Raw genomic sequence first — 23,053 nt, 5'->3', positions numbered from 1 at the left:
TTAAACCTCTATACAACTGAGGCGAGCCTACAACTGACAAAAACAGACGCAAAAAGAAGTGTTCCGAAGTGTGTGTGTGTGTGTGTTTTTTTGTGTGTGTGTGTGTGTGTGTGTGTGTGTGCTTTTTCTTTTCCAAAATCCATTTGAAAAAACACAGCTGGATATATTTCCGTACCCCTCCCTGTCTAAACCTCCTGGAGCCTGTCTTTGTGTTCTGGCAATTTTAATTAATTTATGCTCGCGGCTCCGCAGTCTCGGCAGATGTTCTGAACTGTCATACTTGTAATATAATATGAGAGACATCCTTTTCACTGCGTATGTGCAACAGCCGTTCCAATTACAATCCACTTTAAAACCTTGTGTTTATAGAAACAATGCTGTGTTTTGACTTACATTTCCAAGTCTTGTTTGGTGAACCAAGGCTTAAGTTTCTAATTTCTATTTGCTTTATTTAATCCTTTGTAACCCATACGCCAAAGTTTTGTAAAAAATTGGAATTTTAATATAAAATCAATTTCAAAATGCCTTTTCTTTTTTATTTATTTTTTTACACGAGATAAATTACCTTTTAGGCTTCACAGTTTTTTATCCAGTTCAGTTGTAATTTCAATTAATGGACCCATTTCTGTGTTGTAGTTACAGGATATACGCTGAACATCTATTTTCTATGCCAAAGAGAAATTCGTCTTGAAACCAGTGCATCTTAATTCTATCAGTAAAATTCCAACTGCAATAATTCAGATACTTAACAAATTAGGTGTTGCTTTAAATTCACCAACTCACAAATCTTCTCATCTATATATTACATAATAAAAAAATATTGGAATACCTGCTATAATCCAAAATTCACTGAGGTTGCCATCATTCTAATTTTTTTTTGTGAGCCTGTCATGAGATGTGACAAAGCATGAACAAATATTTTGTAACATGTTAATTCCCGATCATTTTGATCTGTTTACTGCAATTAAATATCTTGAGAGCTGATGTTTTTCACAAGCACTGTAACACTCTACCAACTCGGCACAGCATGCCATTACAGCACCCTGTAGTTTTCCCAGAAGGGTTGTTCCGGATATGTATTTGTTTTTAAAAACTGTCCTAATGGAAAATAATAACAAGTCACTTCGTACATTGGAGGGTTTTTGAGTTCTTCCAGTGTGTATTCAATGACATATAATAGAGGCAAGCTATTGGTTTCACTTGGAAAACTTAATTGTCCTGATGGTGGGTAGGTTTCCAACTTACCACTTTATCCATAAAGCACAGAAGAGCATCTGTTATCTTGTTATCAATGGGGATTATTGTAGTAAGGATGATGTCCCAAAAGTTAGAAGTGTTTTAAAACTTCACACTTTAGGTGGCCCTGTATGACTTCTGGGGGAATTCAATGATGGCATCAGAATTCAATAATCTGTAGGTTCACAAATTTTCAAATTCGGATGTAGTGTCATCTTTGTGTTGCACAAGCTGGAAAACAAACTGCTTGGTTCTTGTTTTTTTTGAGCCATTTAGTCAACTTCAGATTTACAGGTCATGACCAAACAGCACCATGGAAACAACTGACTATCAATCGGAGTTAAAGAATGTGTGATGCAACAATTAACAAAACGCAGAAGGTGTGATGGAACAACCAATCAGAGGCATTTCCTCCGTAACTATGAGCCAGTCGTCACAAATACCTGCCTGTTAAGGGATAACTGGCTTTTTATTGGCCCAGCAGAGTGAAGCTGTTGGAAAGCAGACAGAACAAGGGGGAGGGGTTTAGGGGGTTGGGGGGGCAGACGGATCTGCAGATTGAAATGAGACTTAGATCAGCAGATTCGTCCTGTTGCCAGGCTACTAAAGTCCCAGATGAGTTATCATTCTGCATGTTCATCATGCTGTTATTGAATAAATATTCAAGGGATTCATGGCATTTGTACAGATGCATCTTTGAAATTCTTTATCATTAATAAACCCCTTTAGAGACTCTTTCACTTCTAAAGAAGACTCTTGGCTCAGCAGTGAAATGGCTTCAAGAAATTAACCTAGTCTAGTTTCCACGTAAAGAGCAAGACTGCCATGACCAAGAATCTGCACACAACTTTGGATGTGCTGTCTAATTTTCAACATCCACACAGCCAATGAAATTTGGATAAGATATTAAAATGAAAACAGAATATTAAAAACATTTTTTTTTTTCCTTCGGTTGGCTCTTCTATGGGCTAGTTGGATGATTCCAAGGTCAGCGGGTTCATATGTGGTGAAGAGGCAATAATGATTAGACTTCAGTTAACTATATTTTTGAATTCATGAAAAAAGCAATAACAAAACTTAATCCAGTTTATTTTTATAAATTGAAAAGCTCTGCTTGTTAAAAGAATGCCTGCTGAATGAGTAATTACCTCTAGGGTTTTTGCGATCGCGATGACAATAAAGTTTTGAGCTATAAGGACAAATTATTAGGATTATTATCATTATTAAGAAACTTGCTTTTTTTTCCTTTGGTTATTTGCTGCAATTCAACGGAGGCTCAGACAGCGGGACGTTTGCTTTTGTCATGTTCATCCTACCCAGTGGTGGATTTTCGGTTAAATGCGACACATTGGATATGTGAAAAACAAAAGAAAACAAAACAAAACATAATGATGATAATTTCTGTTGGAAAGTTCGATTGAGATTTTTATTTTCAGATCCATTTACGTTCACGTACTGTGTTCACGCCACAAGCTGTTGGGAATTCTAAGGCCTTGGAAGTAAATAAATGTTGCGCTGTTGACCTTCTGGGTAAAAGAAGAAACTGTTGGCTGTCTGACTGTCTGCTCCAGCCTTGAAAATCCATCTGCATTGGAGCAAACTGGACTGCCTTAGATTTATAACTACTAAGTATATGTGGTGAATTTAACAATAAATAGCATTCTTTGACCTTGTTCAATTTAGAGCCTCTGACTTCACATGAATAGTATTTTAAAAATGATAATGAAAAAAGAAAGCTCGCGAAAAGGTTAGATTGATCCTTTGTTTTAATACTGGCATGTAGCCCTATTCTTTGTATTGAGCTCTACTGCTCCCTGCTGGATAAACATCACTTGCCAAAAAACAAACAAATTTCAACCCACTATCACAACCAAACACTTTATAATGGACTCTTTGATATTTCTTCTCAAGTAGAGAGCGCTAAATAATATCAAGCCTACAAATAAATGAGCTTATGGATCAAAAGCCCTGCAGAAATTGTGATTTTGATCACCTTAACATACTTATGATAAATTACTTAATCCGTTATCTGTATTTTTCCTCAGCACAATTCAAAATAACTGGAGTTGATATTTTTTTGTGAAGATGGTATGCAAGTGGAAACCCTCAGGCCAATTAGGTTAATAATTATATTTTTCTAGTAAAAACATCATGCTGAAGTGATTATGTCATAGCACAGATTCTTAAAACAAAACAAAACAAAACAAAACAAAACAAAACAAAACAAAACAAAACAAAACAAAACAAAACAAAACAAAACTGTTATTTCGCAATTTTCATCTCAATTCTGATATTGATTTCGGGCCTTCACTTCATTTATGACGTCTGATTTGCCCATGAGAAAAACACACTTCAAAAGTCAGTCCAGCCCAATTTATGCGGCCTTGCTACTACAAAGAAATTAAAAGTTCATGAACAATTCCATGAAGATTAAAAAAATCTGACTATATGCCAGTCATTTGATTTTGCTGCAATGTTAATTATAATAACTAGAGTTGAAGAGCATGTTTTTAGCTAAGAAGCACAGCAAACATACCAGCGCAGATGTTGTCTCAAACCATGTTTTTTCACCTTTAACCGTTCGCTCTTTGTTTCATGAATCTGCATTGATAACTGAGGAATTCTAATTTTTGATTTTTATTTATTTATTTTTTTTCATTTCAGAGGAAATCCTGCAGACCCATATAGCCCACTGGTGGTCTCCTGATGGCCTGCGTCTGGCCTACCTGACCATCAATGACACCTTGGTGCCAAAGATGGAAGTCCCCTTTTTTACAGGAACACCGTACCCCAACAGCCTAGAGTATCACTACCCAAAGGCACGTTTCTTCCTAAATCTGTAGTGGAAATGCATTAAAATTACCAAATTATTGACTTAGTCTTGGGGGCCTTTCTATGTAGAGTTGGCATGTTCTCCGTGTATCTGCTCGGGTTTCCTCTCACAATGCAAAACAATGTCATTGGAGAGTTGCCCAAAAATGTGAATAAGAGAGAAAATGGTTTTATGTCTCTATATGTGGCCCTGTACTGGACAGCCGACCGTTCCGGGGTGTCGCACCCGTTCCGTCCAATGACAGTTAGGATATGGTCCAGCTCCTGCAACACAGAGTCACCGACAAAACTATATAGATAATGAATAAATGAATGAAGAAATCAATTCATCTACTGCTATCTGTTAGATAAGGCTAGTATTATGTGCCCCACAAGTTAACTCTTGTGCAGTAAAATGATTCACGAATTATATGTCAGTTATAACGCAATAGCAATGCCAAATGATACATTGTGGATCATTTTTCTGAAGAAAAAAAAAAACAAAATTTCAAATTATAATTCTCAAGAGTGAATATTAGCTGTATCCACCTTGAGGGGCTTCATAACTGCAGACTCTGGTTGAACATCCAATCTATTTTATAGTGCACAAACCTTGTTATGTGATAATATACATATAAAGGGGCAATCAAATTTCACCAGCAAATACTGAAGTCTTGGAGAAATATTGGAGAAATGATTCAGAATTGCTCAGTATAGATGATAGATAACGCTTGATTATTACAAGCAAAAACTTACTCATAAAACAAAAAGTAATTGTTAGTTCAGATTCTTCATATTTCTCATTCTGGATCATGTGGGGATGTGGAAAGGTTTGGTTGGCCCACAGATTAAAAACAATATAAACGAAGCCCCGGTCGGTTATCATCAAATACGCTGCAACAGTTTCATACTGATTGCACGAATAACATTTCTGAAACCAAAGTGACGCTAATTTCTTTTCGGCCCTCGCAGGTCGGGGAGGAAAACCCTGCGGTTCACCTGTCAGTGGTCAGCCTCAATGGTCCGCTGCACACAGTGGTGGTGAAAAAACCCGATGATCCTCGAATAGGGTGTGTGAGGACCTGAAGGTGTCTGACCATGATTGGTCAGCGGTTGGGTCGGTGGTGAAGATGTCTTCTTTCCCCGTGGTTTCCAGGAGGGAATATTACATCACTGTGGTAAAGTGGGCGACCAGCACCAAACTGGCTGTCAACTGGCTGAACCGAGCCCAGAACAACTCCATACTGACGCTGTGCGAGGCAACGACTGGGGTTTGCATTAAGGTGAGACTTGATGGATGATTATTTGGATGTTTTAAAAGTAAAGTGAACTCATAAATGCAAATAAATGCACTGGCTAAACCGGCAGAAATGTCACAGAGACATAGAGATCAGATTATACATTTCTTTATTTAATTTTTAGGTTTAGGACATCGATGTCGAATTAATGTGGCCAGCTATGAGGCAGTAACATAAACTGCTCAAAAAAAATAAAGGGAATACTTAAAAAACACATCCTAGATCTAAATGAATGAAATGTTTTTATGAAATACTTTGCTCTTTACACAGTTGAATGTGCTGACAACAAAAGCACACAAAAATGATCAATGGAAATCAATTGTATCAACCCATGGAGGTCTGGATTAGGAATCACACTCAAAATTAAAGTGTAAAAACAAACTCCAGGCTGATCCAACTTTGATGTAATGTCCTTAAAACAAGTCAAAATGAATCTGTGTTGCTTCCTGAGTGGACACTATGATTTCACAGAAGTGTGATTGACTTGGAGTTACATTGTGTTGTTCAAGTGTTCCCTTTATTTTTTTGAGCAGTATATTAAAGGCTGTAAAAAATTTACTGTTTTCTTGTTTGTTTGTTTTTTTAAAAAGTCTAAGGCTGCTCAAATTCATGTCCAACAAGTAGTTACAATTTTCCTCTTGGTTTTTTTTGTGCATCTACTCCATTAAACCAAGAAATTATGCCAAAAGTTTGCACATTCAATCCATCGTTTTCGCCTTCTCGCCATCTCTTTTAACCAATCTTGACATATTGATGTCCAGCTTTGAACAGCCGGATGAAGAGATTGTGCCGGGAACATTTTTAAATCATTTCACAGCCAAAGAGGCAGATGTTTCTGTTTTTAGATTAAATGAAGCACTGGCAAAATATGATCAGTTCCTGGACGTGTTGTTAATTTTTTTTTTTTAAATAAGTTTGCAATTTATAGTTGAGAAAGTATTTCTACACTTATCTGACAAGTTATATTAATGCAGGTTTAAATTCATAAAAGTTCTCTTACCTTTAATAACATCGGGGATTCAGTTCATGATTTGGCTCAGATCTGGAGAAGTTTAAAACTTGGGTAACAAACTGCGAACCGACATGCGTTCAAAACACATTTTGAAGAGAATTATGTGAGAATTATTGTTTGTGAGAATTATGTTGCAGGGTGTGCGATGTAGCTGCTGAATTTCCAAGTACATACATGAAAAACTGAGATCCTTGAAACAAACTGCTATGTTTTTGCAGATTCTCTGTGCGCTATAAAAGCCGCCCGAATAAAACCAGAATTGCGTCCGTTCCCCAGAGGAAAAAAGTAGTTTTTTTTTTTCCTCTCATCAACTTTCATGGAACAGGCTACATAATGATTTTACATTTTTAATACAGGCGTAATGTCCTAGTTCATTGTTTTAATTTGATTGTACTTTCATGCTTATGAACCTTATTCAGAAACATTTCACTTTAACTGACACACTCCAAATGGGGTTTATTCCAAAACTTTCTAATTTTCAGAAACATGAGGATGAGAGCACAAGCTGGTTGCATCGACAGGTAAGATAGTAAAGAGCGTGTTTAGCCAAATGTGTTATTCAGAGGAGTTAAGGGTCGCCTGCGAACGGGTTTTAAAACACAGGCAAGCAGATGTTCTTTCCTCACTGCAGAATGAAGCGCCGCTCTTTTCCCACAATGGCCACAAGTTCTTCTTCACAAGAGCAATTCCTCAGGGTGGGAGAGGAAAGTTTTTCCACATTTCCATGTCTACCTCTATGGTAAGTCATTTCCAATCAATCCACAGTGAAATTGTAATTTAAGTTTTGGTTTGGCAGAAAAAGTTACGTCGAGTCTTCTGTTTCCTTTCGCAAGACGAACACGAGCGCAGACATACTTCAGTCCCTGACCTCCGGAGACTGGGACGTCACCAAAATCTTGGCCTACAATCATGAAAAGAACCTCATGTGAGTGGTTTGTATGTGCACATTTTAAAAACAAAGTGAACCCTCGGAATGATGACACGATGAATCCACGTTTCTTTGTAGATACTTTTTAAGCACAGAAGATGACCCCAAACGGCGGCATTTATACAGGTGGGATTGCATAAATTATCTGTAATTATCCATCTTTTACAACGACACATATCAAAAAAACTTTTAGCATCTAACGATTCTTTGTAATGAATTTTCGATCATTGCGTGGGAATTAAAAACAGTTTGGGAATTGCGCTCTTTTAGTGATGAAAAAGGAGATATTACAATCTCTACAAATTCTCTTTTCAACAATTTGAACCCTGCTAAGATCCACTGATCCCAGATTCTAAATCTAACTGACATTGCAACTTAAAAAAGGACAACAGCAACATCCATATTATTTCATTTTGATGATCCAGAAAAGCTCGCCACTTAACCATGTAACAGTAGCCAATGTAATATGTCAGAACAGATGAAAAAGTGCAGTTTTTTTTTTTTTCACCCATATTCAACGTATTTATTACACAACCCAGGCAGCATCTTATTTCAAAATGCAGACAGTATCAAATAACCATGTGAAATATACTCCATTTTCAAGCCATTCACAAATGCAGTATTACTATATAATACATTTCAGCGGCAGCAATATTTCTATGAGTTTGTTGTCTAACTCCCAGCACCGAAACCATTCCTCCCTTCAACCGTTGCTGCCTCTCCTGCGAGTTCAAGTGCGGCTACGTGGACGTTTCTTTCAGCCATGACATGACTTACTTCCTACTCAGCTGTAAAGGTGAGATTATTCAACCTTGGATTTCTTGATCTGAAGCAAGTCTTACAACAGTGGACGGTGTCTTTGCAGCATCCGTGAAAGTGACAGTGTTCTGGGGAGCAGGGAACAGTGCTCTGGAGAAATTGTAATTGAATTTGCACCGCAAGCTTGACAGGCGATATTCAACTGGATATGAGCGGATTACCTCAAACCACTAGATCGCTCCGATTTCAGCCGCAGAAATAATAGTCTTGTAAGTCTTCTCGCCGGCACCGGTGAGAGGAAGTGCAGTGGTTTGAATTGTTTTGTTGTTTACGAGATAATCCCTTTGTCCCCCAGAGGCACCATTCTATCTTTGCCCTTGTGGCTTCACAAAGCTGTGGTTTCCATGGAAACTAATTTGTTCAGGGGTCTTGCTCCGCAGAGGAAAAGCACTGCTGGCTTGCTTGTTAATTGGATCTTTGGGGAACGGGTCCATCGTGAAATAATATGCTAGAGTCTCTTCTCTAGAGACTCGCGTAAATTATCTGCATTGGTGGCTGAAAAATCTGTTTGTGAATTCTGTTTAAGATGAGACGGATTTGATTATGTTGCTTGAAATGGGTTTGATTGCTACACCAGAGCCCTTGTGAGGTTTTTGGTGTTATATAAAGCCTGTCATGTCGAATGTAACTGTATTTTCTTCTTGATTCCTTTGTTTAGGCCCTGATATACCGAGCGTGTCAATTTACAGTACTGACACCAAACTGAGTGAGACTTTTTTTTTTTTTTTTTTTGCATCCACAATCTGCAAACATTTTTTCTTGTGTATAACTCACTCACTTGTTTCCATCGAGACAATAATAGTAAAAAAAAAAAAAATCTGTTTTTTTTCTCCTGTGCAGAGGTGTTAGATGTGGAAACAAACGACTGGGTTAACGAAACGTTCAACAACATGCAGATGCCCAGAGTGGAATATAAGACGGTCACCATAGACGACTACAGTACGTGTTTATGTTTATGTTCATGCTCTTCTAACAGGCAGTTCCAGTGAAGTGCCAGCTAATGAAATAACATGCTGTCATTTTGCATTTGGGGAAAAAAAAAAATATGAATTGACATTTCTCTGTCTGCTGCAGCTCTGACGATGCAGATTCTGAAGCCAGCGGGATTTGTGAATACAGCACATTACCCTTTACTGCTGTTAGTGTAAGTAATACAACATCTGTCTGTGTTTGTCACAACAGTGCATTCACATATATGACATCCCTGTTCCAAGGAACAATTTAAAATGTAGTTGTTCTTTAACAGTGATTAAGCATCAACACTTTCTTCTTTCTGCTGGGCCACAAACTCTTACTTTCCGCCTCCTCTGCACCGTTTTATAGCTTAACCCTCATATTATGTTAAGGGTCAATTTGACCCATTTCACCCATTGACCCAATGGGTCAAATTGACCCTTAACATAATATGAGGGTAAAGCGCCTGCTCTGAGTTAATAACGACAAGAGACATTAGGAATCACTGAATGTCATGTAGACATTTTCCAGCAGGTGAAAGCCCTCCACCCAGTTGGTGATAACAGCTACGTGTACATCTTATTTTTGTCGCTTAAAGACACCCACTATCCTAAACACTCTCATTCCCATGTTAGCGAGCTCAGTTGTGATGACGTCTTTGACAGGGCTGGACCAAAAGATCATGTCAAGCCATTATGAGGTTGTGATCATTTCACGGGAAAACTTCGATCGGAAGTGAACGGTTGACTGCCATCCTCAACTCGCTTTTTGTTCAGACTCTTTCCGGTTGCTGCTCCGCTTCCTTCCCTCGCCCCAATATTGCCTGACAAAAAGGATCCCGTGCTGTGATATCGCTATGTTGGTCCTATTTCCTTCCAGCCCGCGTGGCTCCGGTATTTTTGTGAGATTATGCACTATTTGACCCTGGCCCCATCTTTACCAGCCCTGCATCAATGCTGCCTCCCACCATGAAAGAAAATGACGCAAGTCTTGTTCTGGGAAGAGCAAGAAGTCTTCATCTGATCCATATCATAGGTGCAGGTTCTGGAAACTTAAGGGTGCATCATACATTACCCTGATCGGGAAGCCAAGTCATGCTTGAGGCATGTTTCTCACGGCTGCCTAAATAACAGCCAAGAGGTTGCTCATTTTTCCTTATGCTGACTCACATCTCTAATCTTATTCTGACCCTTCCCCATTGTCGCTATCTCTGACCTCACCGTGTTTTTTTCTTCTAGTGTGGCTTGTCAATGCTGGCTTGTCCTTCCTGGCTGTGGTAGCCCAAGGCTATCCTCATGTCTCAGATGAGTCCTGGGATGGTTCACAGAACTGGTGATCTGAACTGTTTTTTTTGGACTGTCACTAAGTCCTTTAGTCCCTGCTGTAAGGATCTGGAGCTTGCCAAATTTTTGTCCTCTTGAGGCATCAGGCATACTTGAAAAAGGTCTGGGGGAATTTCAACCTTGCTTTCTCCTTGAGAGTTCTGCATTTTCTATCTTTTAATGTGTCTCAGGGGTGTGAGATTAAGTTTGACTTGGGTGCGCAGGTTCTTCATATGCTCTCCTGGTCTTCCTCTGGTCTTTTGGCTTCCTTCAAAGACTATCATTAGCTGGACAGCTCCAACAGCCTCCCCCGTCTCTCGCTCTGTTATCCTCTAGATAATCTCTCAGAACTTTTTTTATCTTCGCATGGGCAAATCTGATACCTTTGGTTGCGGCGCCGCCTCCTAATGTGTTCTGAAGGATGAAAAATCGGTTCGTATTAATGCTTCTCCATACATTCTTGACATTAGCCTCAGCCCGATCGAACATTGGTTTTCCTTGTGGATTCTCTGGTTTACCGCATAGGTTACCATGTCGGTTCCATATTTGTGATGGTGATGTTCACTGTTCACTGTTTGTTCACTCTCTAACCAGCTGCTGTGACGTAATCAGTTACACTGATGTGCTCATCCTGGCTATTATTACTCCTTGTCTGAGCTGCTTTTGCAGTGCGAACCTGCACTTTGTTTCTCCTATGGCGGCTGTAGAGTCTGTAGAGAGGTATGTAGGCATACCTACGTTCTTTCAAGATCCATTGATCATCGATCACTCTCATGCCTCACCTTGCCTGAATGGTGCATCTTCCATCCTGCCTCTTGGTGGCACCACACTAACTCATCTAGGTTTTCAGAGTGCGTGATAGGAGGATTCTACAAACTCCTGTGCACATGGTAACGAGTCCTTTTAACCGCGTCGCAGTCTTCCCCGCTGCCAACCGGTCTTGCTTGATGGCCTCGATGGCAGTCTCACCGTGAAGCCGGTTGCTCGGATGAAGCCTTTGAGCCAACTGCGGGTTGTCGGCTAGGAGCCGTCCTTCACTGATGTTGCGTTTCTTCACTCCCGGAGCATCTCGGAGTGGTCGGCCTGCACCAATCCAGTATTTCTACAAGCTTATGCAGTCAAAAATTAAAAGGGCCGGCACAGAACTGATAGATGAAAATGTCTGGTGGTTCAGAATAAATCAGCAACTCGGACTTTTCAGAGATTATGTATCTGTAAGTTAATTGAGCTCATCAGTGGGCAAAGATGCCTTTTCAATGTAACAGAACGTAATATTATATTCAATACAACTCAAACAACCTTTACGAGCTATGACTGTTATTGCAGCACTTTAATTGGTGTTATTTGTGCTGCTTTTTCACAAATAACTTGCATGTCGTCTTTGCTTTTTAACCTGCAAACTAACCTCAAAGATTTTTTTTTTCCCTTGTTCGCAATGCTTTCCTAGATATATGAAACTCTGCATACAGGCTCAGTTCCACAGCCATTTGAGGTAGCTGTGATAAAATCCCTCTCTGTCCTTCCCAACCCTCGTACCTCCCTCTGTCCCTATCACACTCTTGCTTTCTATTTCTCTATCCTTCTCTCTCTCTTTGTAGCTCAGCTGGACACGACAGAAGGGTATCCTCATTTTGCTCGGATACGTCCAAGCCAATTTTTCCATGCCGCTATTGCCAAGTGTTTGCATTAAGGGGAATGTTGGGTTTGTGTAAAAAAAAATCAAATCTTTACACCTTTGGGTAAAATGTCATGACACGCCTGTGCTGTGGTGTAGCGCCATAAGAATAAAAGTCATTCTAAAATCTAAATATGTTTCCACAATCAAGTTATGTGTACTTTCAGCTTCATCCAGACCGGTCACTGCCTTAATGGCTTGAAATGGCAGCGCTTCATTCTAATACATACTGTCGTAGCAAACTCATAATATGGGAAATTAAATCCAGAGATTGAACGGTGTTGTATTCCCCATAGTGACGGCACGCCTGGTGGGCAGATGGTGACAGAACAGTTCCAGGTGGACTGGGCCACCGTTCTGGTCAGCAGCTTTAGCACCATCGTCATCCGCTTTGACGGCCACGGAAGTGGGTTCCAGGGCACCAACCTCCTCCATAAAGTCAGTAGGAAGCTGGGAATATTTGAGGAGAGGGACCAGCTAGACGCGCTCAGGTCTGACTTGTAACACGGTCGTGACGATCGCCCGAGCACTCGGCTCGAAAATGGCTTTTTACAAGTGTTCTGTTATTTTCAGGATCATATCCAAAGAGCCTTTTATTGATAAGAATCGAATGGGAGTGTACGGGAAGGTAAGACGTCGTTGTATTCAGTTAACTGTGTCGGGATGCAGTATTGGCCTCGCACGATACACAGATAACTTAAAACTTCCTCCTGTCTTTTTCTTTGAGCAGGCCTATGGAGGATATCTAGCCACGATACTCCTTAGTTCTGGGGATCTTACGCAACTTAAATGCGGAACAGCTGTCTCTCCTATCACAGATTTTGAGCTTTATGGTATAACTTTATCTTCATTACAGATGATGTGCTTTTTTTTTTTTAAGCTACACTAACATTTATTTTCTAACTCACAGTATCGGCGTTTTCTGAGAGGTACCTTGGCTCAAAAACAGACTCTCGAGTATATACAGTATGTATCTCGTGATCACAATCAGGTTAATCAAATTATGATGATGGCGTCCAATATGTAGTGGATTTCCTTCTGTCTTTTTACTTAGGTGGCTAATTTAGCACAAAGAGTAGGTCAGCTTCTGGACAAGCAGTACTTGATAATTCATCCAACTGCTGATGGTAAAAAGGGACTTCTATTTTTTTTTTTTTTTCATCTGCAAAGAGCTTCCGATATTAAAAATGGGATCTGACGTGTCTGTGTTTTCACTTCAGAAAAAGTTCACTTCCAGCACACAGCCAAATTTATCAACCATCTGATCAGTAAGAGGGCCAATTACACTTTACAGGTAAGCAGATTCAAAAGTCAAACATGGTTGAAATGTTTGTAGTAGCTGGTTTGATGTTTATCACAAAAGTCGTGTATTCTGTCACACACAAAAGGATACGGCGAAAATTTTTGATCACTTTGCTCCTGTCAAAAACATTTTAACTGTTTTTGACGGGAGCAAAAAGATTTTAAATTGTACAAATTGTACAAATTGTACAAATGTTAGCAATCTGAGAATCACAACATTCTGAAACATTCCTGTAGCTCTAGTGTTTGGGTCAGTGGTTCTTTCTTTTTCATCGTATATGTAATATAATTTCATATCATTATTATTGTCTATGTCTTGTTTTCACATATTTGTGCTTGAGTCAGTGCTTATAGTATTAATTGGTTATCAGAATTACTGCTAAATACTTTTTGTCTCACAACCAAATCACTGACTGATTCATAACAGTTCCATTCTCAATGTTTTGATGAAAACATGAGCTTATAACAGGTGTTCTCACCTGGAAGTTCACGCTTGACACGTTTTTTTCTGCGCGAATTAATTCTTATTGGATTATGAGCAGCTGATGACAACATAGCATGTGCATCAGTTTAAAACGTTTCTATTGATTAAATCATAAAATAATGTTAATTTCAGCTTAAACTCCATCATTGTTTTTTGTCTACAGATATACCCTGACGAGGGGCACTTTCTACACGGCGATGGGTCGCAGAAGCACTTGAGCCAATCCCTCGTCAACTTCTTCGGGGATTGTTTCCGGGTACTTGAGAAAATAAACGACCAGCAGGAAGAGGAAGAGGACGAAAGTTAGAGCTGCTCGGCTGATCAGCCTCGGCCAGCCACCACAGCACAATACGAAACAGATAATTCTAACACAATCATCTCACCTCGTACTGCCCGGTCTGATTTTAGTACCATTCTGAACTGCAGATCTCGCATGTGTGAGAGAGCCTCGGTTTAAATCTCCCTTCCATCAACTTAAACTGACAGTCAGAAAGATGCTGAATAGATATCAGATGTAAACAGTCATATTGCTCTGCACCATCAAAACTCAATGGACATGTTGCTGAAGGAGCAGCCACTGTCGAACTCCCTCTAGTGGACAATGCAGAATCTCCTGGTTGACGCATAAGATTTTTTCATATGTTCCCTGCTTGAGTGATTGCTGTCATAAAAAATAACTCTAGAAAAGGCTTGAATCAGCTACTGCGTTGAATATGCGTCTTCGGTAAAGTCACGTTTGATATCATTGCGCATCAAGAGCCGGGGGTATAAAACGTATCTTCCCCTTGGCGTATTTCCTCCGCTGGCATGAACAGATACATGCTGATCTGGTTCCAAAGGTGCTGAAAAGGCAGTAGGCATGATCCAAGTCTTTTGATTAGCATCCTACAATTTAGTACCTGTGTTTGTATGCATATTTGGCATATTATAGTTATTTGGACCAGTGGAGGATCAATGTACCGTCAATAGAGCAAAGTCTCTCCATCACAATCAAAGGCACAGCATTTTTTAGCACAAAAGATCTGTCAGTTACAGCAAGATGCACCTTTTGAGAGGCTTACAGTTTCTTATAACCTTGCCAACCAATTAACTGATTGTTGTGTTAATGATTCTGACTACTTTCTCTGTTCAGTGTCTTACGATAGTAACTTGTCTATGAGTGGACACCTGGCTGCATCAGTCCTCAGTTGCTTTCCTGACGAAGGCACAATATTGTACTTTGTGAAAGTGTCTAAAAGTGTGCGAAATAACATTGTTACCCCGACTCATATTTCTAAATTTATTTCCTAGTCACTGTGCCTTAATGTGGGTGAAAGTTTCCTATTACGAGTCCACATGACACTGAAAATCTGTGCATATGAACAAGGCCTGTCTGAATTGTGCATTGGGTTTATAATTCAGTCACATTTGCTTTTACTCAATAACAGTAATTAGTGAGCAAAGCTGAAATAGCAGATGAGTCACATCATTCTTGTGAAACTACAACACTGAATCCCAAATCATTTTATGTACGTTTCCTGAAAAGAGGGTATTATGCTCACACAAAGGGTAAAGAATATATTTTATGGATCTGGATATTTGCCTTCCAAATTGGCATAGCAGTAAGTTAACTATTGCTGTTTTTTTCCTGTGTTTTTTTTTTTTAATTGTTTTATTCTTATTTTGTGAATTTGTTTGTGTGTTAAATGGCTTAACTCTCTCCCTTTGTCAATTCTGTTAGTATTGTCAGTAGTTTGTATCAGCTGATGTACAAAGTGTATAAATCCAGCATTGTGTCAGTCTTTCTGTTGTATGTGAAACTTGTATATAAAGCATTTTGAAATGTACCTATTGTTGGCTTTGTTTATTGTGCTTATTTTCTGGGCGTGAACCAACCGAACCAGGAAGTACATGAGACCAGTTTGCCATCTTGTGCTCAGTCTAGGCACTGCAGAGTCACGTCATCGACAGACCAAGCTACTTACATAAATACAAAGAAATTGGCCTTCCATGGTAGAAAGCTAGAAGTAAATAGCACAATAAAATAAAAGTTATAAGTCTCAGAGCCATAATAATTGCCTTTTTTTTTTTAGATGCATGCGCTTTTATTTTTGCCAAATCATGTGAATTATAAGGCTCTCCTTAAGCTTTGCTACTTTTTTTAATAGCTGTAAAGCATGTCCCACAGAAAAGCATTCCAAAAATATTTCGCATTCAGTGTAAAATGAATAAATTCTTGAGAAAAAAAAACAAATATGGGAGTTTGTTACACGATACCTTTTCCATGGTCTTAGGACTGAGATGATGTCCTCGCTTGCTATACTTGACTAATAGGTAGAAAGCATCTTATTCGTCCATGCTCATTCTGTATTATTTCCTGCATATTATTCAGGGTTTTCAGTTGCATTCTAATTTCATCTTTTTATAATCTTATTACTTTTTATTTATTATCCATCTACTGTGCATCTCACACACATGCATTGTACTACATCTGTATCGCGGCTAATGGCTGTCTACAGGAACCCGTTCTCCCGGAGTGAAAAGACAATAAAAACCCCTTTGTCCTCAGGATAAAGTTGATGCGTAAGCTATGACTTGCGCTTCATCTTTACCTTATTTGACAGCCAAGTTTTCTATTTCTGTTTAAAAACAATTACCGCCCCTCCGTGAGCTGCCACCCTACCGCGGCGGAGGGGTTTGTGCGTCCCAGTGATCCTGAGGGGTATGTTGTCGAGGGCCTCTCTGCCCCTGGAAGGGTCACCCAAGGCAAACAGGTCCCAGGCGAGGGACGAGACAAAGTGTGGCTCAGAAGAGCCCCCATGAAGGAGACAATCATTGGACCCAATTTTTCCTTGCGGGTCACCGGGGGCCACCCTTGGCAACAGGCCCGGGGATGGGGTTTCGGTGGCGAGCGCCTGGTGGCTGGGCAGAAGCTGGCTCTGAGAACATGGAATGTCACGTCTCTGAGAAGGAGCCTGAACTGGTGCGTGAGGCTGAGAGATTCCGACTAGATAGCGTCGGACTCACCTCAACGCAAAGCGTGGGGTCTAGAACCAGGCCTCTTGAGAGGAGCTGGACTGTTTTTCTAATTCTGGAGTTGCCCCTAGCGAGAGACGCCGGGCAGGTGTGGGCATATTGACTGGATGATGGAATGGATGATGGAACCTTTATCGTAGTTTCTGTATACAACATCCATGTAATATGAAGACGCCTGCTCCCTCAATATTTTAAAAATAGATATTAAAAAGCGAATTGAAATATCATGACGTGGACTCTTGGGACTTGAATAAGTAACTGAATAGGAGGGCAAATTTTCTACAGTTGGAGACTGGTTTTCCTGATTTATTTGCTTCCACACTTCAATTTTTCATAACGGAGATACACACATCTGACAGACATTTGCCATTGACAAAATTTATTTCCAGTGTTTCAGGAGTTTGTGAACTCTTCTCACAGTCAGAGGAACACAGCATTGGTACAAATGATCCAACTCACTGATGTGTTTCCTTGTGCACAAACCTCTCCTCCAGAGAAGTACCGAACAGCCCACGACATCCACAAAGATAAGCAGTGTCATCCCACAATACTGTTCTCAACCCTGCTATATGTTGGAAAAGAAAAGCAGCTAAAACATGGCATTAATATGTACATTTAAGTTACTTATTTTACAAGACATAATTCAATTTCTGTTAAAATCAAAAATGAATGATGGGGGCAAAGTACAAAATATGTTAAGACTAGAGTGGAATGCCTACGGAATGGAAGCTCGGCATTTACTACAGAACCTGTAGAATGACTGTCGACGATAAGAAAATGTCTTTCACAGTAACATCTTCGTGTATCTCAACAAAGACAATATGGCACCCTTAACATTACATTGTGAGGCACTTCCTATTGTGAAGAAACATGATTTTCTGATCTATCCATTTTCCCCCTCATGCAACATACTACCCATAGTGGGAACCAAAGAAGGTAGCAGAACATCTGCATCAGAGGTATGTTGTTCTCTGCTCTTTAAACCATTATACTGGGTAATAAAACTATATTTTTCTATTTGCATAAGTCCAGTGTCTCCTTGTCACCTTTGTACCTTTGGAAAAAACCCTTGGAGAGCTTGTAGGCAGTCCACAGACAGGCTGTACCGAAAACACTATTCAAGTACACAGAAAACAGAGGAGATCTACACAATGAATGAAACATAAGCATCTAAAGCTTTTAGTCTGTATAACAGCAAGAACATCTGTACATTCTTCATTTGGTTACTCACTCACTGACTTGGAACATAGTAACTATCTTTACACAAAAATAGTTAATCTGCAGTACTAAAACTGTATTTTTTTTTTATACTACTTCCTATTCATTCGAAAAGTCAGTTCATCCATAAAGCCACTTTGCTAAACCTTTTAAAAATCTTAATTCAAGTTTCACTGTTCACAACTCCTCACATTTACTGTCCTTCAGGGGCTCATTGCCCTGAGCCACAGGTCCTCTCTATCATCAGCATAACAGGAACTTGTGCAAACGGAGGAAATCCTCCGCCTGAGCCATCCCAAAGTCAATTATCATTAAAAAAAATAAAGAAAATCATTAATGACATTAATTCCATGCTTTATAAACAAGCAAGATCATCAATCCTAGTGTTGATTAATTCTCTTTTTACACACACACACACAAACACACGCGCACACACACACACACGCACGCACAAACGCTCACACACACACACACACACAGACTTTTTTTTTGTACAACATGCTCATTCACTAACATTGATCTCACAACAAACAGTTTAAGAGACGTCCAAACATGAGAACATCTCAGACGGAACAGTCACACACCTCCAACACACATCACAGGTACTGATAAAAGCGTGAATGGACAACCTGGGAACTGGTTAGTTTATGGGGGTGAGCTGTTGCCGAAAGGCTCAGATTTTTTATCGGGGGAATATCGCCGTTCAGCACCTCGCCTGGACAACTGGGCAGTTCAGAAGAGGAAGCAGCGCCGAGGTTTTGGAAGTTGGAGCTGCACAGTATCCCTTGCTGTTCGGAAATGTCCAGACTGACCTCTGGGTTGCTGGTCCGGTGACGCTCTCGGGCAATCCATTCCCCAATGGAAAAGTCCTGAGAGCTGCATTTGGGCTTCAGCCGGTCCACGGCTGACAGCTCTGACCGAGATCCTGAACCGATCCCTACGTGCTGTGGCCAGTCTCCCAAAACAGACAGCTCAGCAAAGTCCCTCTGCCCGCCCATGGTGTGTCGGCGCCTGATGTTCTTCTTCTTGCCGCGACTCTCGGGGGACCTGCTTCTCTGGCTGCCCACGCCAAACATGTCATCTACTGACATTCGTAGACGCACCTTCAGCCGGTCAGTTATCTTCAGCCTCCATGCTGGCTCTGACTTATCAAGCTCACCTCGCAAGGAGGAGCTGAGGCTGCCGGTGGAACGGCCCTTCACTGATCCCAAAACCTGCGACAGGCGATTAGAATCCTTATCGCTGCGAGCTCCTTCCAGGGAAGACTCGCTGTCGGTTTTCTGTCGAGCGGACTTTTTCCTGGAAAGGGTATCACATTCAATGAGTCTGTGAGAGGAGAGGGGTCGTGGCACTTGCTGCAGCTCTTGCTCTACGGCCGCTAGTGTTTCTTTCCCCCCGTAGTAAACGCTGTCACTCTCGCTGTCCGTCTCCATATACCTTCCCTCGCTAATGAGCTCACTTCGTTCATCATCGGCATCATCTCCGCCCCTGCTCTCGGCTACCGACTGTACCTCGGGACTGAGGGTGCTGAGCTCAGCTCCGGTCAAGAAGGTCATGGAGGATGTGGTTGAGTAATCAGAGGTGATGGAGCACACTTCGGCTCCCAGCCCACTGGGTCCTGCTTCCGTTCCTAGAGCGGCTGCCTTGCCGCATCTAACCCCGGGCACTGAGGCCTGTGAGCTGGTGCTATTCATCGTACCGAGGTCGGACACAGTATCGTCGTAGTTTGAAGGCGGGTCGGACAGGGTTGAATTGTGTGTCGTCGCCATGTGGTAGTTGAGGGTTGGGGACTGGGAGGGTGAAGCGGTGGAGGAGCCAGGTTGAAAGGGAGAGGAGTTGTGTTCAGGAGGCAGAGAGGGAGAGGGTTTTGATGCCGAGCTGCATGTTTTTTCGAGATGTTCCTCTGAGTTGTTCCTGTGCTTCTCTTTATCAGTGGTTTCATTTGGGTTCTCTACCTCCTCCTCTTCTTCCTCCTCCTCCTCAGTACGACTGTCTTGAGACCACAGAGGCTGCCGCTGGCTCTCCTCTGGGAGCTCCTTCTTGGGGAATGCAGGATCTAGGTCGTCATCTGAACTGCTAGGATGAGCTTTATCCTTTGGCTTCTTGCGTTTACGGCTGACGAAGAAGGAGGATCGTATCATCTCTTTGCTACACTGATCCTTCCCTGACCCCCACAAGCTCTGTTTTTTAAGAAAAATAACAAAAATTATAGTTAGTCACTCAGGCAAGATCAAAAATGATTCAAAAGAGATAAAAATGAAGACTTTGAAGAAAGACAAAAAAAACCACTGAGGACGTTACCTTAGATTTGGAGGAATCACTACATGCTGAATCTGTATCAACAAGAAGAAAGCCATTAGTTAAAGTCAGCTACATCGGACTTTCTGAAAATAGTCAATATGGAAATAGAGAAAATGCAGAACGGTCGCTCAGAGTGAAATTGACAGACATGATAAGTATAATGAGAGCAGCTGGATGAAAGCGGATGATAGTTTCGGCTCAATAAGAGACAGGGGGACGAGGAACCACACTAAGCAGTACGTGGAAACGAGGAGAATGTGGCAGAGGAGGCCTGAAATGAGGGACAAGAGAAGAGGAGGTAACAACCCAGCACTGGCCCAATAAATTAAAAGCAGCTCATGCTCATGTCAACGGTGAAATGGTGGCACATCACGAACACAAGTCAGTCACAGAGCATCACATGTAGCCACCAACTGTAGCTCACAAGGCATTCTTTCCCAACTCAGAGACGTCACAGAGAAGAGGGAATGATGAGCTCACACTGACAGACTTTAGGGGCCTGAGCTAAGCAGCTCAGTGGGTGTATGCCGTGGTCAATACAGCTAACACTGGCAAGCCTTGGCGTAAAAGAAAGATTGCTCTTACACCAAACTTAATCAACTCCTGTGGTGTTCTTTAACACCAAACCTGTCGTTCCAAAATACAAAAAAAAAGGGCAAACCAAAACTCACAAAATTTCACTGCACTGCTCTGAAGAGAAGAACGCAAACGGTCGCTTGTGAAGATTTGCAAACTTAACAACCCTGTTCAAGCAAATGTTTCCAGCAAACAAAATTCATAACTTATAAGTATGCTAAATAAATAATGAAAATAAGTCACAGCTAATTACAACAATTTAGTTATTAAAAATTGAAGGTATAACTTTTGTACGGGGTAAATAAACATGGCCTTGTTGTCTTGGAAGTAATTAAGAATATGTCTTCACGGAGCTCTGGTGTAAAAGTGAGTGTTGGATAGAGAAGCGTGAAAGCAGATTTACTTGTTACTTATTCTCAAGTATTTGGGGTTCAAAATTTGTCAACAATGTAACAATCACATAAGGGTTTGTTTTTCTTGATTCTCTGTCACTGTCTGAATGTCTCAGACCTGTAAAGTTTTTTTTAGATTGTTGGAACATTGTTATGCATGTTAAGCATAGCGCGCAACGTACAACACTTGTCATAATACCGTTGCTGATAAAAAGTGTCCAACGCTGATTTCAAGGGTCATGCCTAAGTTACAGGAGGAATTCCAAAAGGGATGTGTTCATACAATTGATAGCATCTCTGGCTGAAATCCGTGTTAATTTCATGCAACAGCTCTCCCAGCCCTAGAAAGTACCAGAGGTGAAAAAAGGCTATTGATGAGCTAATTTAGGCATAAACTGTGTATAGTATTAGAAGTGAGACATGAAGGCCATTTTTGCTATCAAAATATATAAGATATGTTAAAAAGAAATGGTTCAATTGAGTATCAATGTGAAAATTCTGATAAATTTAGACTTTGCGCTAAGGAATTCAAACAAATTCAAAGAAAAGGACAATACATGTGAACTGAAGCGAAAGACTACCTTTAGAGGGGACAAACGAAAAAAATGTAACATCTGTTTCAAGTTGCATTCACTAGCATGTGTCACCAAAACAAGATACTTGCGTACAACATTACTTGATCTGGTATGTGGATTCATATGAGTGTTTATTTGAGTGTAAATGCATGTGTGCGGGTGATTTTTCTTAGTCCCGCAACAACAACCCCACCCGCAGACATCATGAAAGATTATGCCACATGACTGGGAGAGAACCTGAGGTTGACCATACCATGCTACTTGTCCTTGCGATCAGCTTAAGAGACAACAAGAGACAGCAGAAGGGCTTTCAGAGAAAGTATAGCAGCATTGCTCTGTATCCCCTCAATTTAGGGTATTGGATTAAATGTGAGACGTGCACACCACAGGAAAAATGACAAACATCGACTTCTCTTTCTTTCTTTTGTATCTTTTTTCCTCCTTTCGCCCAAAATTAAAAGAGCTGTGGGTTTCTGCAGACTAGGCAGCTACACTGGGCACAACACTCGTCCTTCTTCCTACAGTCCCAGCTGTCCATCACTGACAAAACAGAGTCCATCAGTGACATCATCGAGTGATAGACGCCGCCCACTTGGCCTGTGTCAAGATGGGGTAATGTGTGAGTGCGGGACAGGGATAAGGAAGAAAGACAAACTACACACAAAAGGGAAGAGGTCAGAAGGGTTACAACTTCCATAGTTTCCTTTGCTTGTTAAGATTTCGATTTTTGGGAAAGAACATGCCGGGATTATATGAGAGGAGGAGGGGAAGAAAAGAATGGAAAGAAAAGGAGTCATCATCTCAACACAGGTAAAGCACAGGGAGAGGAAAATAATAACTTGAATGAGAGGGGGGAAAAAAAGAGAAAAGCAAAGAAATGAACTTAAAAAAAAACGGAGACAAATATAATCTATTAGGGCAAAACAAGCAACAGCGAAACAAAACAGACATAAATCTAAAACTGAACGGTTCAAAAAAGGCTGTGAGGTGTCTCATAAAACAAGTTGCTTTTCAACAATTTTCCCAATAGTCGGACTAATAATTGAAATACACATTGGAAAAATTACTGAAAAGGTTGTTTTATTTGGAAATAAAAATCAAAACGAATGCATTTATTTGAGCTCAAAGCATTTAA

General features: G+C 40.6%; 2 protein-coding genes across 4 annotated transcripts in view; one reads left to right on the top strand and one right to left on the bottom strand.

The window, feature by feature from the left end:
• LOC147218869 (A-type potassium channel modulatory protein DPP6-like) overlaps positions 1 to 15,667 on the top strand; it is a 77,823-nt gene extending 62,156 nt beyond the window's left edge. For both annotated transcript variants that reach the window (XM_086171907.1, XM_086171909.1), the window contains exons 9-26: positions 3,901 to 4,055; positions 5,020 to 5,117; positions 5,204 to 5,330; positions 6,840 to 6,878; positions 6,989 to 7,096; positions 7,191 to 7,282; positions 7,364 to 7,411; positions 7,969 to 8,081; positions 8,763 to 8,810; positions 8,945 to 9,043; positions 9,179 to 9,248; positions 12,352 to 12,546; positions 12,629 to 12,683; positions 12,786 to 12,888; positions 12,966 to 13,021; positions 13,110 to 13,182; positions 13,276 to 13,349; positions 14,005 to 15,667. In XM_086171907.1, coding sequence (XP_086028033.1) covers positions 3,901 to 4,055; positions 5,020 to 5,117; positions 5,204 to 5,330; positions 6,840 to 6,878; positions 6,989 to 7,096; positions 7,191 to 7,282; positions 7,364 to 7,411; positions 7,969 to 8,081; positions 8,763 to 8,810; positions 8,945 to 9,043; positions 9,179 to 9,248; positions 12,352 to 12,546; positions 12,629 to 12,683; positions 12,786 to 12,888; positions 12,966 to 13,021; positions 13,110 to 13,182; positions 13,276 to 13,349; positions 14,005 to 14,148 — 1,697 coding nt within the window. In that variant the 3' untranslated portion in view covers positions 14,149 to 15,667. The remainder of the gene's footprint in view (positions 1 to 3,900; positions 4,056 to 5,019; positions 5,118 to 5,203; positions 5,331 to 6,839; positions 6,879 to 6,988; positions 7,097 to 7,190; positions 7,283 to 7,363; positions 7,412 to 7,968; positions 8,082 to 8,762; positions 8,811 to 8,944; positions 9,044 to 9,178; positions 9,249 to 12,351; positions 12,547 to 12,628; positions 12,684 to 12,785; positions 12,889 to 12,965; positions 13,022 to 13,109; positions 13,183 to 13,275; positions 13,350 to 14,004) is intronic.
• A 1,551-nt stretch (positions 15,668 to 17,218) lies between these two features.
• Positions 17,219 to 23,053, bottom strand: part of arhgap21b (Rho GTPase activating protein 21b) — a 29,639-nt gene continuing 23,804 nt past the window's right edge. For both annotated transcript variants that reach the window (XM_086172374.1, XM_086172375.1), the window contains 2 exons: positions 20,376 to 20,407; positions 17,219 to 20,254 (listed from right to left, as the gene is read on the bottom strand). In XM_086172374.1, the coding sequence (XP_086028500.1) occupies positions 18,671 to 20,254; positions 20,376 to 20,407 (1,616 nt within the window). In that variant the 3' untranslated portion in view covers positions 17,219 to 18,670. The remainder of the gene's footprint in view (positions 20,255 to 20,375; positions 20,408 to 23,053) is intronic.

The sequence above is a fragment of the Fistularia commersonii genome, chromosome 25 (assembly GCF_037954325.1).
Source record: "Fistularia commersonii isolate RoL2024-O1a breed Wild chromosome 25, RoL_Fcom_v1.0, whole genome shotgun sequence".
NCBI lineage: Eukaryota > Metazoa > Chordata > Actinopteri > Syngnathiformes > Fistulariidae > Fistularia > Fistularia commersonii.
Note: the sequence above shows the minus strand (reverse complement) of the source record. Positions and strands in the feature narration are given on the sequence as shown.